The sequence below is a fragment of the Bombus affinis genome, chromosome 5 (genome assembly GCF_024516045.1).
Source record: "Bombus affinis isolate iyBomAffi1 chromosome 5, iyBomAffi1.2, whole genome shotgun sequence".
NCBI lineage: Eukaryota > Metazoa > Arthropoda > Insecta > Hymenoptera > Apidae > Bombus > Bombus affinis.
Window position 1 is genome coordinate 12161457 of NC_066348.1, and position 17034 is coordinate 12178490.

The 17034-nt window shown below is 37.7% G+C and overlaps 1 protein-coding gene and 1 long non-coding RNA gene across 4 annotated transcripts in view; one reads left to right on the forward strand and one right to left on the reverse strand.

Annotated features, from left to right (window-relative positions):
- LOC126916723 (aquaporin AQPAn.G-like) overlaps positions 1-17034 on the reverse strand; it is a 33833-nt gene that overhangs the window by 9411 nt on the left and 7388 nt on the right. For 2 of the 3 annotated variants that reach the window (XM_050722801.1, XM_050722802.1), the window contains exon 3: positions 6878-7071. In XM_050722801.1, the coding sequence (XP_050578758.1) occupies positions 6878-7071 (194 nt within the window). Of the gene's footprint in view, positions 1-6877; positions 7072-8804; positions 9358-17034 lie in introns of those variants that run through there. The other variant, XM_050722803.1, reaches the window with a different exon arrangement.
- On the forward strand, positions 1444-12008 carry LOC126916738 (uncharacterized). Its single transcript, XR_007710723.1, has 3 exons — positions 1444-2225; positions 11748-11785; positions 11863-12008. It is a non-coding gene; the product is annotated as an uncharacterized LOC126916738 (long non-coding RNA).

Consider the following 17034-nt stretch of genomic DNA (forward strand, 5'->3'; position numbering starts at 1 on the left):
TCGTCTCGGATTTTTACCATACGCCTCGAGTTGTCTCACTAATTGCACGACTCGTAAAACTTGAAGCAAATGTGCGAAGCTGCGTCCAGATCGTATCCCGTGGAATCATCCTCGACATTTTTCATTCCACGCTTCGCAACGTGATTATGCAATGTTAACGTCTTCTTCTTTGACAACTCCTCGTTCGTTTGCGACAAATGGCGCATAATGCAGGGCGGGAAACGTATGATTTGCATTCAAATTATCGCCGACACCTTCGACGTTCGTACCTTATTTTTTTCTTCCTTCTCGCTTGTTCTTTTTCGGACCTTTCTTATTGTCAAACGCGTCACGTAAAAAGAAAAGAAAGGAATTTATTTAAATTTACGTATGTAAATGCGCAAGAAAGAAAAGAACGATAGCTACACTACGCCCTATGTATCGAAAATCCTCGCTTCGTCTCTTTCAGTCAGCGTGACTCACTGTACCCATTCCACGTCCTACAATGTGAGAATCGTGATAATTGCCAACGTCGAAATATCGCGTTTCCTTTCGGTTCGCTAAGCCGAAGGACTAATTGACAAACCAAAGTCAGGCAAAAAATCGGAGAAAGCCAAAAACAAACAGAAATATCACGACCGCCCGAGCAGAGGAAGATCGAACACAAAAGTACACCCGACCGAAAATGAAATTATGTAAATAACAATTACGAAACCGAAGGAATGTACCGACTAAATATGTATAACGCGCCGGACAACGATAACGAACGAATGAAAATAGCTGTGACAGTGAAGGTGGTAAGTCTGACCCATGAGTTCATCATATTGATATGTTTATTTGCGTACTTTTCTTTCGTGTAATACCGATGCAATGTAGAGCGAACTGTAATGGCTTACGTGCTTGTGGATTTCTTTTTTAGCACCATGCGAACAGCTGAATGTGTAGTCGAAACACTGCTACAATCTTGTAATTTATGTGGTAAATAAACATCCTTTTATAACAAAAAATGTGGTAGACCGATAGATTCTTGAATTACTCTATCACGAATTCAAATCTCTCACGATCGATAAATTCTTTTTCTTTATTTATATTTTCTTCCTTTTGTAACTTGTTTTCCGCGGATGTGCTTATATATTCGTGTTCTTTTATCTTGTAATATCTTCCTTCACCTTTTTGTTAATCTTTTTCCTTCTCTTTAAATTTACTATCATTTCGTTACGTTATATAAATACAATGTACAGGATGATGCACATCGTAGAAACACGAAAAACACGATTATTTTCAACAAAATATTATCGCATTATCCGACACACTTGGTCATCATTAAAAAGAATCGACCTATCGAATATTAATTTTATCGCGTACCAAGAATATCTTCTTTAAAAAAACGTATCTTCGTTGCATCTTCTCTGATTCATAATTCGCTGCTGGTTTGTGAAACTTTCGTTGACTTTCCTGAATTTGACAATAGGAATACAACGTGGCGGAATAATTTCCACGGTAATGTCGTTTATCCGTCCCATGAACTCAGAATTAATAGAAATTTATCGTGTCCAAAGAATAAATATTGACGAAAATGGCAAAATATGATTCATCGGGAAAAATGTTATCAAAATCGATGACCCAACGACTGTGCTCTTTCCTTGCGAGATAACGCGCGACAAAGTAAAATACATGGAAGAACGACACAGAGGATTATAAATAGGCGTATCTGCAGCGTGCAGGCTGTCGGAAAATAAAGTATTAAAAGAGACAGAACAAGAGCCACATTAGTCCGATCGGAGGTTCGAGGCGAGTCAGCGGTCTCGAGTAGGTTGTCGGAGCCTTCAGGGCAGAATTGCACCATCCAGAGAGTTAGATCCCCTTGGGCGAATCAGCGGCCTTATTTACCCTTCTACCAACGTGCCGGCGGCTTTCTGAGATCAACCAACGTCACGTGTAAAACGGAATACACGCGTGTGCATACGTAACGCGTATGCGTAAAAGGCGTTGCACACGCGCCACACTCTGCGTATAAAAATATTTTTGCCTTTTTGTACCGCCTAACTGTTAGCTCGGTTGTATGACATTTTTATACCACCTGGAGAAACTTACATCTGGTTAGAAGGAAACTGGACGCGTACTTGTGCCTGTTAATCTAATAACAAGTAGTGATTTCTTCGTGTCGATATACAGTGGCTACAAGAAATATTCGTACACCATTGTGTTTGTTATAGCGCGTGTACATATTAATTAATTAGATTCAGGTATGTGAAATTTCGTACCATTTCTAGTATAATACTTTCGCGTGGCTACAAAAATTACACAAATAGAAAATTAATAAATGAAAAATTATATAAGTGCAAAAGTACAAATATAAATTTGTAGCCATCGTAGATTCTTTTCGTATCATAATCACGTGTTATTTGGCAATAGCGATAGTCGATGCATAGGACTTATGGATTATATTTGTCATTAGATATTTATACGAGTGTACATTGCATCGAGAATAGGCAATAAAGGACACACATAGGTAATGCGTGTTAATGTTTCAAATTTATATAAATTATATTTATACGCGGCCAAGTCGTGAATATAATTGTGATAAATGATCGCAGAATGGAAACTGATTGGGCGAGGTATAAAATGTTCCACGTTGTAATTTAATATAATTTAACTTCGTTAAAAAGTTGCCACACTCTTTACGTTTATAAATTTATAAAAATGAGTATTTGAAGTGTATATCACTTTTTCTCTCGCATAATGGAAAAATGAAGCAAAAACGAATGTACGAGATTGTATATATTAAAGTACCCTTAAAGTGTTCGATTAATGTCGTTTATACCTTGCCGTTTACCCGTTCGCTTCCATTTACTCGTTAACGTCGCAAGAGTAAACGCAGACGGGTAAATAACAGACCCCGACTACCTGAACTAAGGATGGTCTAACCGCAAAATACTTCAAAGTATCCACTAGTCCGATCGTCGTTCCGTACTGTAGCACAGGAAAGCCAGAAGATAAAGAAGAAGAGACTGAATTGATAATTCGATCGGCGAGTGATTCGCTAGCTTAGCTCGAGTTACACCGCGTTACGTTTCCAAGTAAAACAAGTCGGAAAGAAATATTTGAAAAAATGAAAAAACATCTTTTGAAGTGCTTTTAAACGTATGTGTCTAGACTGCGAATTTTTATGCATCCGTAGGAAATTTGAAAATACGAAACTACACAGAATGCGCGTTATACGAAAGGATATACGAGACATTCAAAGTATCAGTACTTGTTTTTAAATATTTCATAGGTAAAACAGTTCTCTGGCGAGGTTTTGCTCTTTTAAATTACATCCTCATAAATATGAATTTGCAGAAAAATCCGCAGTCTCTATTTCTCTAGACAGTATGAAATTTTGAGTTTGTTACAAGTCATCCGTCTGAGATTATACGTTTGGCGTATCGTATTTCTAAATTACGACTGAAAGTGTATTTTTAAATGACAAAATATACGTCCAATAGACACTGTACAGTAGACGATGTACAGCTCCTTCGTTGAATAGATTCTTAAAAGGAACACGCCGAACGACATTTGATCGATCTAAATTTATCATTCTTTTTGAACGAACCATTATAGACTCGATTATTATGTAATATAGACTCACGGTTACGCGAACTAGCTTTATTCTAAATCCTCGTAATGACGGATCTCGCAGAGAACTCGATGTCAGCCATTGAGACGCATGCTCGCTTGATCCGTTCCCTGCTTGAATGATCTTTTTCTTTCTTTCTTTCTTTCTTTTTTTGAAATGTTAATGAATGTGGAGTAAGGTTCGACCCGCGTGTGGTTGGACGCGCGTGTTCGCGGGCAGCAGAGCCTGTTCGTTTGTAGTTCATGCCTTCCGGTGAAGATCGAACCGGAGAAGGAGAGAGAGACAGGCAGTCTGGTTGCTAAACGTTTCAGAAAGGAATCGAATTCACAAATTGCTGATTTCGTGGACCCAGCTGCTTCCCACATCTCCGATCTACCTACGCCTAGTTAGACGACTATGCTAACACGCTGGGTTTATCCCTCGTCGATGCTTCTTAGTATTATTGATATTTTTAACACGTTCACTACCACAGTGACCATCGGTGATCTAGGTCAGCAAATTTTTTAGAATGATTAAGATAAGATAAATTTCATGAACTGGCAATAAATTTCATGGACTAAGTTTCCAGCAATGTGAATGATTTAGATAATATTGTCAAAAGAAAGTAGGCAAATGGAACGTATTTCGCAAAAATTAAATGTTACGATGTGGTATATTTCAATCTATCACGGATCCTAAAAAAAAAAAATATATATATATGAAATTTGCACGGCAATCAACCTGTTCATCTACCATGCATGTACCACGTATTACAACTTTTGAATTTTCATTATGTTTTATGAAAAATTTGCTCGTCGTCTCTACCAGATTGAACGAATTCATTTCAATTCGGAACAGATTGCGACGAGTATAGTCTAGTTTTGCATCGTCGATCTTTCTGTAACATATTTATCTTAGCTTTTACCGTTACAATTATCACTCGGAAGGAAACTAAATTACAGAAATTAGCGATAACGTTTGATTTTTTGAGCACGAGAGATTCTCATTGCAAAATTCAATTTGAAAAATGAGAAATATTCGGATATCGAGGGACGGGTCAGAGATGCGTGAAATTTATCGTCGAATTGTCTTTGCTGGTATGGAGATTGAAACGAGTTGCGAAAGTTGGCATTGAGCAGAGAGGAAAATAATGTTCCGAAAGAGAAAATAAGTCACGTTTAAAAAAGATTTACTTCGTTTAATGGCACATGTTACGATAAAATGTTGCTCGCCGGGTTGTTCGCTTCGGTACTTTACGCTTCAACTTCTCTACTCTGCTGTCTGCTACTTGCAACCAACGTCTGACCTATTTCTTTCTCCAGTCGATCAACAATAAATTGCCAGTCAAAAGATGTCTAGAGAATTTTCAGGAAACATTCTCACTAAATTATTAGCTTTCTTTCGTGACGAAAATCGGACAAACATACGAGAGATTTGAACGCGTTGGTTTTCGAACATTCAACGTTTTTACACGAAACTTTTTAAATAATTCTTGTGGGAAGAGATCGTACAAGGAACGAAGTTACAAAAAGTTGTGAAAAGAATTGTAGTTGTTATCATTGATTGATGGCGATGCGTGTTATAAAAATAAAAAGAATTGATTAAATCTAAAAATTTATGGTGCAATATAATTTACAAGATGGAAATAAAAATAAAAGGCGATTCGATAATATTGCATAATAACGATTTATGTACTTCATAAACACCTATTTTTTACGAGAAAATACATGATTAAAATTTCTTAATAAAAAGTAATCCGCGCGGTGATTATTATTTGGCTTCTCATAAGCGAGTTTTATTAAAGAAGAAAAAAGAAATATGTATGTAATACGAACAGAAAGTAAATATTTAACGCGATCTTTTTTCAGATCGAATCTCTTAATTATACTTGTACATATCCAATTATTGAGCCATTTTAGCTTTTACCTCAAATATTATCTTACTTTCTGGGTTAATCGATAAAGAGATTTTAACGAAAGCTTATTACATATTGCGATATAATTTTTCGCCGGTCTTTGATCTCGGCGTTCAATTGAATTGATCTCAGGGATCATTTACTTTCACGAAGAATCTCTACCGTTTTATCTGGAATAATATTACAACTTTTAAAAGATCTTTTCTTTTCGCCCGTAACAATTTCTAACGATTGGCAAACTCATAAAATTGTTTTCGAGCCAAACGATAAGTACGGTCGTGAAATCTCAAGACTTCGACTGATTCTTGATAATTTGTAAAACAGTACGTTCGACTTAACAGAAAACGAAATATAAAATCGATCGTAAAACTTTAAAACCTTGCCTGATCGCTTTCGATTTCAACGATGAATAATTTCCACGTGCGGACTTATCGACCAAACAAATTAATTCTCAATTTGCTAATCGACTGAAAAAAAAGAAAAAGTGGCATCGCGTACGAATGAACGAACGATAGTGAGAGCAATGGAAACGATCCGTTCGTCAAACCTCACCTGGCGTGACGTTTTAGTAAGGTGAATGGAGTCCCCCCTTTCTTTCTCTTCCCCACTATCGTGTGCTCCAAGTACATGATTCTTATGGGACGAGTGGAGAACACGATTACTTTTGTCCATTCAATGAAATCAGATAAATGCGAGGTGGCAAACGATTTATCACGTGAGTAATACTCACCACGAGGAAAACTCGAGAGCGCGTGGGCTGCCGAAATTTCGGCAAATCATTATTTATCTTTCTTCGTATTAATCAATTTATGCGAAAGTTTCAAAGTTCTTATTGTTTCGCATTTTACAAGTAAACGACAGAACAAAGTAAAGGAGAAATGTCTTAAAACCATGGTAAGACGCGGGGAGCTTCGAAAGAGTTTTAAATTTCTTTGATAAAATTACTTATTTTATCAGATAGATCGAATTATTACCTATTATTCATAAGATAAACATTTTCACTGAAAAAGTTCATAGATCTTATCGAATTGTTCTACATTTGAGAGGCCAAATTACCTTGCTGAACTCGTGTTCATATCGAGCAAATTTTCTTATCAACGACGATTTGATAATTAGCAAGACTATCAGCGTTGGAAAACGTTAAATATTCTGTTTTAACATAATGGACTAAGTTACTCCGGCTATTTGTTGTCCTTCGTTACTTGAAAATGTTCCTCTGCCAATCTTACTTTTCGATCTTCCGTAAATATTCGATATTTTTTATACCAGTGCGTGTAATTCAACGCGAAATCATGAAACGAAAGTTATATCACGGCTCTCAGTGCGGTAACGGTTAATTTCGTTTGTCGAGTCATTAATAATTATGTATCGAACACGTGACTTACGTGAGCTAAGCTGGCGACAGCCAGACCAAAGGTGAACGCGATGTGTACCACCGTCGGAGGATTGTCCGCGGTCCACGTGATACAGGATGCACAGCCGATCAGCACCAGAAGAAACGTTCCCAAGGTTTCGGCGAACAGCTTCAACAGAAACTCGAACTTCATCACCTCTTCGAGGCCGACGAAATCTTTCATGCCTGGACAGAACCAACAAGAAGAACAAGAAAATAACGTGTGACCATTCGGATTACATCGTCGAGCAACATTTTTCCATTCTCGTTGTAACATTTTGTTGCTAATTAAATAACGCATGAAAAGACATGGAAGACGTTTCTCACTGTCCGTCTTTATTGAAACGTCAAATCTCGTAGTGTATTGAACAAATGAGCGCGGACACAAGCGAATATTCGTTATTGTCGGTGTCGTCTTTTTAAGCATACGTTGCGATGATTGTTATCTTTAACAAAAGAAATCCCGTCTTCTTGTCTGCTGGTGTATCGATCATTCGAATACAGGTATGAATTTTAATTCATTGTGCCGACGTTTTTGTACTTGTTTGCTTTCCTTTCTTTCTTTTCGTTACCTTTCTGTTCTTTCTTTCTTTTTCCTTTTCTTTTTTTTTTTTTTTTTTTTTTGTTCACGGAGAGGGGAGAGTAATTATGCAACAGAAGTCAATGAAACAGATGGCGCAAAGCCGCTGCGTTCTATAAAACAAAGGGAAAGGTGTAAACAGAATGCGCGAAAAATTTTCAGTGGGGCGATATTGTCGAAATTCTGTTTTTCTGATTATCGTTGGACGAATATTATGTTGAGCTAAAAGCTATTACGATCGCAACACACGCTAAATTGTCATTACGTAATTGACATAATGGATGCCATGACATAATGATACCGCGATTTCATATAAAGAAATCTAAGTATATTCTAAGGTAACTGTACGTGCTGCAATTTGCATTTAAAAAACTGCAAAGATATTTGTCGCTTTTGAAGTTCCATTTTACGTTATAAACATTGCCATTATCACGTTGTAAATTAAGATAAAAACACACGAATGCATATTTTTCGCCAGTAAAATAACGAAAAGAAAGTACGTGCAGTAAAAGTAAGAAATGGCAGTGGCGAGAAAATTTTCTTACACATCGACGATATCAAAATTGTCTAAAAATAAGGACCAATTAAAGTTCCTTTGTAACGATCAGCGTATCCTGAAACGACACGAGTGTTTGCCGTGTAATTTATTATTTATTATCGAACCAAACAAATCAATTTACTATTGAACCAACAGACGGAGATATCGCCCATATGCGTGCGAACTATCGGCATAGTTGGGAACACTATCCAGAAGCGTACATTTATCAAAGAATCATTGACGATCGTAAGAAAATATATTTTCTTCTACGATCATCGTGTACATTGCTCGTCTTACTAATGAGAATTTAAATTTATCGCGAATCATATACCGAAATAGATGAAGTTGGAGCGTAAATTTTGCGATCTAATCCTTTCTGATTGAGCGATAGAACTCTGTGATTCATGTAATCTATTCAATTAACTATTACTATTATTCCTTTAGAAACAAATGGCGAATGGAAAGAGATATACACGAGCGCGTTACGTTGTAATTCACATAGCGATTAGATTATATCTTAAAACAATGACGATAGATCGATAGCACGGGTGCCAATTTTAGCAAGCTACAAAATTTGTCGACGCGCATCAAATTAGCTTTTCGTTTTGTCGATTCGAAATTCTATATCGATACCCCGTCGATATTACATAGATTACGTAAATTTTGAAGCTGTTCGAACACGCGCGCGTTACACATGTTCGCGATATCGTATTCTATCGTATCCCATAATTTTAAATATTTCGACGCGTGACTAGTACTCGATTCGCCATCGCTTTTCTAAGATGTTAATAAACGACATACCTTTCCAACCCTTGCCCATTTTCCTCTCGATATCGCAGGCAAGACGGTCGAACAAAGAAGCAACAGCGTCCTCCCTTCGATCTACCACCCCGGTTCTCGTTCTTCACAACAAACGAACGTCAGCAGCGGATTGTTCTCTCATCGGAAGCTAGCTACCATTTCCCGAGAATATCGATCACCGATCACCGGTCACAAGGAACAATCTTTCCCTCTCTCTCCCCCTCTGCCAACCTTTCTCTCCCCCTCGTCTAAAGACAAAGGATCCTTTCGAAATAAGAAGACAATGGTAACAACTTATCACCTCGATCGCCGGCCACGACTATCGCGGTGTTTTATCCGGCGTAACGGGAAACTCGAACACGGTAAAAAAGCGTGGCAGAACGATCGAAGACGAGGGTTCCGTGGCTTAATGAAGCGAAGCGGAAGGAAAGACGAGAACAAAAAAAAAAAAGAGAAAAATGTCTGTTTCACGGTGGTGGCGCACTGGTTCGCGATGTTCGACGATACACCACATGGAGTCTCTGGGCTATTGAGTCTGCGGAGCGCGGGTTTCGCCTTCATATATCGCTGTTCTCCACTGCTGTCCTCCCCCCAATCGACACGCAGATCCCTCCTTTCTCACCTCCTCCACCTCCAGTCTGTTCATCATCGTAGCCCCACTCGAAAACTCATTCAAAACGGAATCCGTATCTGTTTCGCATCGTATGGTCCTGCGGGCCAGGATACCTGCAATCGCGAGGCGTAGTCTCGGACTTCGTATCCTTGACATGTCGCAGGTTAATGTATCCCACGCGCGCGCTCCTCTAACGGATCGTGCCGATTTTAACGCTACCAAGCTTTCCAGCCAACCAACCGAACCAACACGGATTCGACGGACAAGATGTAATTACCACGAAGCGGTCCGATGTAACTACATTTACCACGGATGTAATTATGTTTCTGGTCATCGCAGAGGCTGTTGTCTTTTGTAACGTAACTCGGATCTTAGGCGGCGTAGAAGGATCTACGATCTCGCGATCGCGTTGCGGGGAACGGCCGATGCGCAATTAAATTTCGCGGAGGCGTAGATATCGGTAGCTTGTGCCAGGGAAACCAAACTGCAGCCAGAAAAAAGGGATACTATATTGGATAACGAATTCCTTGCAATTTTCGTGAATTAGATTAAGTAGGAAATTGGCGAATATTATTATCAGACATTAGCGGTTTTTATGAAATTCGAAGGTATAAAGGCGATGAAATGTAAATAATATGCGACAAAAATATCTAAAATATAATACTTATTATGATATTTAACGAACAAGATGTTCATCTGTTTTGATTCCGCATTTCTAAATGATATTCGTGTGAATACGAATTTGCATAAATATCCGCCGTCTAATTATCATCGTTGTAGCGGAGTAGATGAGAAACGTTAAATGGGATTATCGATATGAATTTAAGAATTTGATATGCAATTAGCTACCTAGATACACGAGAGTGGTGTATTTATGCATGATAGGTGCGTTATATGATACGATTATACGATTATCATAGTAGGGACGTGATTATGTTCTCAGTTTTCAATACTTTGGCTTTTTTCACTGCAACTGATATTCTTAATTTACATTGAATTTACTTTCTGTCAGTAGTACAACGTATCGACATACTTGAATATACTTTAGGAAAAGTAATTATAGACGTATTGCAATGTACATTTTCTTATTTCAAAGAATTTCAATGTCGCGCTTGCGTTACTCAGATAACTTATCACAATTATAAACTTAACTACTGGTATATTTTACGTATTCCAATGACGCACTGTTGTACCAGCGTAAATTAAAGTCTACTGGATGAGATCCGAAACATTCTATATGAAAAACAAATAATTTGAACAAGAAAATTCCAAGATTTCATATGTGCGTCTGTATGTAAAATTGAATTAATCTCGCAATTTTATATTACCATATTTTGTATCCATGCGAATGTACCGTAATTCTTTCTAAACTTATACCGATTGTAGCTTATTTGGCCATTGGGACATTATAAAGCAGCTTGATTCGGGTAACGTTCTTTTAATTCACCATAAAACGCACAGTCATGAACAACTGAAAAGATACCTCGTCTGTGTGAATGTTAAACCGTCAGAAGATCAATGTCGAATAACACATTACGTTATGAATTGCAAATCAGTAATATTTAAGATATTTTATAGTTACGTTGCGATGTAAATTCTATAAGTATAAACTAGGATGGAAGTTTTCTCGTATAGAATTCATTTAAAAATATGTTTTTCACCTGTCATATATGTTCATATTAATAAATCATACCTATACAGACGTGCACGTATATAAATAATCGTACAACGACGAACATTCGTCTTTGTTTTTAAACTTTTAGCTTTAATTAAAATATTCATTGGAATGCGCGTTATTGTCAAAGGATTTGCAACACCACGTTCGATCAGGATATCCTTTCAAATTGCAATTTTATCGTTCAATTTTATATATATAAAATGTATAAATTTCAAGATACAGATATCGCATCCAATTTTTCGTTATACACCCTGTACGTTTGTAAATCTGCGTTCGTCGGACATTCCTTCGTCCGTTCCTTTCATCGTACTTTTTCTGCCTCTCATCCGACTGATTCGATCGTGTTCTTACATAATGCCTGTTGGCTTTAGTTTTTAAACTAGAGGAAGGTGATCGAGCAGATCGTAGCACGCAGTTTCGCGAGAATCGCGCGAAACGATCTTCGTTCGACTTTGCTATAGCTACGCGTCACATAAAACATATATCTTTTACGTTTACTTTGAAATATTACTAACTGGTTGCAGATGTTAATGGTTGAAAATAACGATAACAATTAGCAGATGATCACACACACAAGATTCGGATATTTACAAACGTTTGGTGCTATTGCTAATCGTAACTAACAAGGCCTCATCTTATGTGTTTGTTTCAGTGATATCATCGAATGCAGAACAAGGTGATATCAACAAGGTAATTACAAACATCGCGAGTCAACAGTGGCATGTAAATATCGTACGGAGTAATATGCACGCATATTCATTTTCCAGTTATCAGTGGTTATCTATGAGCGGCGTTGTTCTACAGGCAGATAATTAGGCTAGTCGAATTCTTGGAGATTGCAAAACTGCATCGCACTGCCGTTACACATGTCCCACGATAGTAATTAAGTGCTATTAATTGGGTCACTGCGTAGCAAGGTATCTCCTGCAAATAGATCCTTCGCGCACCTGCTGCTTCATTTGCATCGTTCGGTCCTACGAACGGGGTTCAACGAATGTTCGCTTCTTTTTGCATTCGTTAATTTTTCACCGATTCGCTTCCCTGTAGATCTTATCCGTTGTTACATAAAAATTTGGATTTATTCCTTTTCACACTTACATTTGTTTGCAAATCATACTCGTTGTTATCTAATCGGTTTCTTATGTTCGAAAGTTTGAACGTCCCTGGTAATCGAAACGAAAATCCGAAGGAAAGTGAAATATCCCAACTCTGCTACAATTCCTTATAAGCTTTTACGATTATATCGATTTGAAATTGGATACGCATGAATGTAATTTTCTAAATTGGCAGACAGTGTGCAGGGATACGTATCGAAATGCCCTGTGCAAAGATATGTAGGTTCTTCGGACGATAATTAAGTACCTTTAATTGGACCCGTGTACCGGAGGAATGGTTTCTGCAAACCATCGGCAGGTAGCACACCTGTGTAACTATTCACTCGCGTCGTTTATAGCTAAGCGAACATGAATGGGCAAGAAAAAGAGCGATATCTGTGGCATCTACAGGGTGATTCAGAAACACCGTTGCACGCATTTTTGAAATTGTGTTGACGTAACGCGACTAACGCGCGAGAAATGAAATTACACTGGGAAATGTAAACGTTCAAGTATTATGCAGATGTTATTAACGAGAGACGATAGGAGATTAGATTTTTTCTCGATTACGGTAAATGTCACTATAGCATTACTTTCATCTTCCATTCCTAAACCGCACCTACGACATTATCAATTCAAGACGCAGTGAGTCATAAAATGTTAAAACGAACGACGTGTTTCCAATCCGATGTTATCAATCGCCGAAGAACGTTGTTCATAGCCATTAAGGGGACGTCCTTGTCGATGCGACGAGCGTCGATAACTTAACAAAGTGGCAAATCGTCGCTGTCTCGTACGCAACTACGAGAGTTTACCAGAAACAACGATTTCAAAAATAGCCTTTCGCAAAAGGATACCGACCGGATCTATTCTCGTAGGAAGTTAAATGTCAAATTTCACGACCCTTGAGCGAACAATGTGCAAACGTAACCCGCGGCGTATTTCGCAAACTCCGTGCCCCAGAAAGTAACAAGGGCCTCAGGGCTGTACTTATAAGTTTGAAGAGCTGGCGGGGTGTACGCGCAAACAAAAAATCATATAGATTGTCTATTATTTGCATTACTGGTTTCCGCGAGCCGGAATATAATTGTACGAGAGAAGGGACAAACACCACGGAGCAATATGTTCTGCTGTTTTAATATTTTCTAGAAGTTTTCTAGATTTGTAGCCCAAGGCGATTGTCGATGAACGTACGATACTAAAAAGAAACTAAAAAGTTGCCGATGTTACAATCGTAAGTATGGAAATTCGTATTTTGATAAATCCACTTAAACAAATGAAATCTAAACAGAGATTTATTTCATTTGCCGAATATTGTGATTAGTAGTATACTTTCGATATATTCTAGATTTTTGCGTATTATGTGCGTTTTTGCGATTTTAAATTTCCTATCAGTGGATAAAAGACCACGGTCTAATCGTAAGAGATAGTTTAGTTATTCTGTTTAGTCAATGGTTTCTGGTCGCTTCATAAAGTTTCGACGAAATTTTCTCAAATTACACCGCAGAAACGGTGGGAATATTTTTAGGCAACCTGACGATCGTACCGCTGGTACTCGCGTAGTTTCGTCATTTTATCCTTTGACTTTCCCTCTTTTTTCGTTTAAGACGTAACACGTTCAGTTGCGCGAGCATTCAATAGGAATTGGGATAGTTTCAGTGAACCCTGCCGCAACGACAACAGCCAAGTTCGTAAGCACGATTTATTACCAGCCTAATCCTCTTGCTTCTCTGCTTATGAACTGTTTCGCGCGTCAATTTCCGACCGAAAAGGAATGGTTCCTATTTCACCGTGTAGTGAATGTGCCACGAAATTGCCACAATTATATCGTGCACCGTGATCATTCTTTTCTCTACGCCGTCTACAAAAACACGTGCTCCCGCGAAAACTTTCCTTTTTCAACGATCCGCGGCTGGAAATTATTTAGGAAAAGATAGAGATTTCGCGTCACGTTGGTTCACGAACGTTAAGATCGTACGCGAGATTTACCGACGTTGATATTTACGTATGGTAAAAGTTTTCAACGCTAATGAACTTTGTTTAACGATTCGCTATTTCAGTGAAAACACTAATTTCCAGTGAAACTTCCTGCTTTTGTGGATCGAAGATTATTTTTATATTATAAATCTTGCTGTTCGGTCTGAGAACCGATAGAGAAAGTTCCTTTTGTTTTTTAAACGAGTTTCCACGTTTGTTAGTTAAGAGAATGCTCCGATAAAGGAGGATTTACAAGAATGATTACTCGAACGTTATACTTTAAAATGTGGTCATTGTTTAATATTAATGATATTTTAACTCTCTATTGGTAACGAGAGAACGTGTTTCCTTTGTGTCTGATATATGGTACGGGTATGTGAGTATTTGCGGTATAATGAAAAACGAGACTGATTTTCACATAAACGTAACGACGTTAGTATATCAGAATATTGAAATTGATATAGAATAAAAAGATAATGATATAATATTCACTGAATCAAATACCCCATAGGATAATAAAACGAGCGAAGAGAATAACAGCAACAGTACGGTATAACCAATAATATACAATAATCATTTCCACATAATTTACATAGAAGAACATACAGGTGTTTAACAGATGCTATTACCATTGTGGAATATCATCGCATTTAGATGTCTATCCACTCGATTCTGTTTCTCGTTGGTACACGATCATTCGTATTGTATTGCGTAAATTCACAATTTGTTTTGATGGAAGGAATTGCGACGTAGCGATTATTTAGAATCCGCGCTATAATTGCTACCTCGGTTACGGTTGTAGCCGAAATTGACAAGCGATGAGTCGGTTTCCTGGGCAGGAAACAGCCGCTACGTTTCTAGGAAATAGAATGGAAAATAAGGTGTTACGCGAATTTTCACGGTGCGCACAAGCTGTGTATGAGAATTGTGCTGGAAGAAGGAAAATTACCTTAACGTAACGTACGAACCCGCATGATGAACTAGCTGAACGAACACGTTTACCTGTTACGTGATAATAGTTTTAATCAGCTCCTCCATCGATGTCAGAATTTTTTACTAATGACTTGCCGCGGAGATTCATTTATTTTCTAGAAGCGTATTTCGAAACGGATTTCAATCTTTCGGTTTACCGCGACATTCTTTTTCGCGCGTTCCGTTTGGTGCGCATTCGCATTCAGCAAGTGGACAATTTTTGTAATGCTGATTACAACTCATTCGTTTCAACCTTTATTCCTCATGATAGAGATAAAGCGCACCGAAACGCGCTGACTTATCATCGATTCTTACCGAGAAATGATATAGAAAAAATGTCTATTGACAAAGTTCATTCAGGGTACTGTATATCTTAGTGATATCGGCGAGAGACAAATGCCGCGGAAACAATTGTAATAATAGAAACTACGTCGTAAATTAAATATTAATAAACAATATAAAAAATCATTATTTTCTTTTACTTAAAAAACGGACAGAAACAAGTTGAAGCATATCTAACGTTACTGAAACCCGCGTATCAACCGTGATATTAATTAAGCCAGGACAGATTTCGAATAACCCGGGTATCCTTTGCAATTGCGTGATCTTATCGATGGTAAAAATCATTAAAATGTGTGGCGTGGTGTGACGATATTGACGGCAAAACCGCAGAAATAATCAAAGCACGAGCTCGTAAAATCTCCGTTACGCTTATTCACGTGTTGCGGTCTACAGTGTGGTGGGACGTCGCCATCAAAATATTCTTTAAACTGTTGTACGTAATCGAAACCTGAAATTAAATATACCCGACGTCGCAAAAGGTTGCAAAGAGCGTACTGTTGGCCCGGGGCAATTTTCTCGAGCGGAAATTATGAATGTCAGTGCATAGAAAGGTCTGTATAATGGGATGCATAACACGGCGACGCTGATGTCATAATCCGAGCGAAAAACGAATATTTCATTTCGCTGCAAACGAAGATAAATATCGTTTATAATTTAGGTGTCAGAGAAATTTAGCGACATAATCGAAATGTATCATTATGAGTATAAATAACGTCCGAATGTACTTTGTTTCGGTCGAAATTTGTCCAGCCACCGACAAATTTATCGTTAAGTATCTCCTGAATTCTGTACTCTTCGAGATTGTTAATAAATTCACGTAATCGTTGCGTATTCCTTACTGGATAAGAAATAAAGTTCTTCTATTGCTTAATAACGTGACTTTCGTGTGTCTTGTATAAAAAAAATTATTAATTATCAAATTATATCCCCTTCGAAGCAATTTCACTTTTATTCGAAATATTTTCCCCTATGAGGAGTGGTTTTCGAGATATTCGCAAGGATTGACTTAAGTGGCACATCCTGTATAATAAATAACGAATCACATAATAAATGACTTTCCTGTATCTGTAATGTTTATCATCGATGACTCAGTTTACCGAGAAATTCTTTTCTTCGCATCTTTCAACATGTAACGAGGATATGGATAAAAGAATGGAAAGAGAAATAATTTAATAATAAACCGACTATTTGCAATTATCTGCCCTCGATCTTCGCTAGGTAGACGTTGAAACAGGAACGCGCGTCTCTCCTAAGAAGACGTCGTCGTTGACGAGATAATCAGCAGACTACGTATCATTATGCGTTTATGGGAAATTTGAAGATGCAAAAATGCATAAAATGCGTATAACACGCAAAAGAATATAACATGTGCAAAGCATAGTACTCGTTGTGATACTTGATAGGTGAAACAATCCTCTATTTAGATTCCACTTTTTTAATTATATTCGCCTAAATATTTATATGCACAAACATCTGCAATCTTAGTAATCAGCGACGGTCGTGAATTTGCTATGTTCGATCGATGTATGCGACGTACTTCTTCGAAATGCGCAT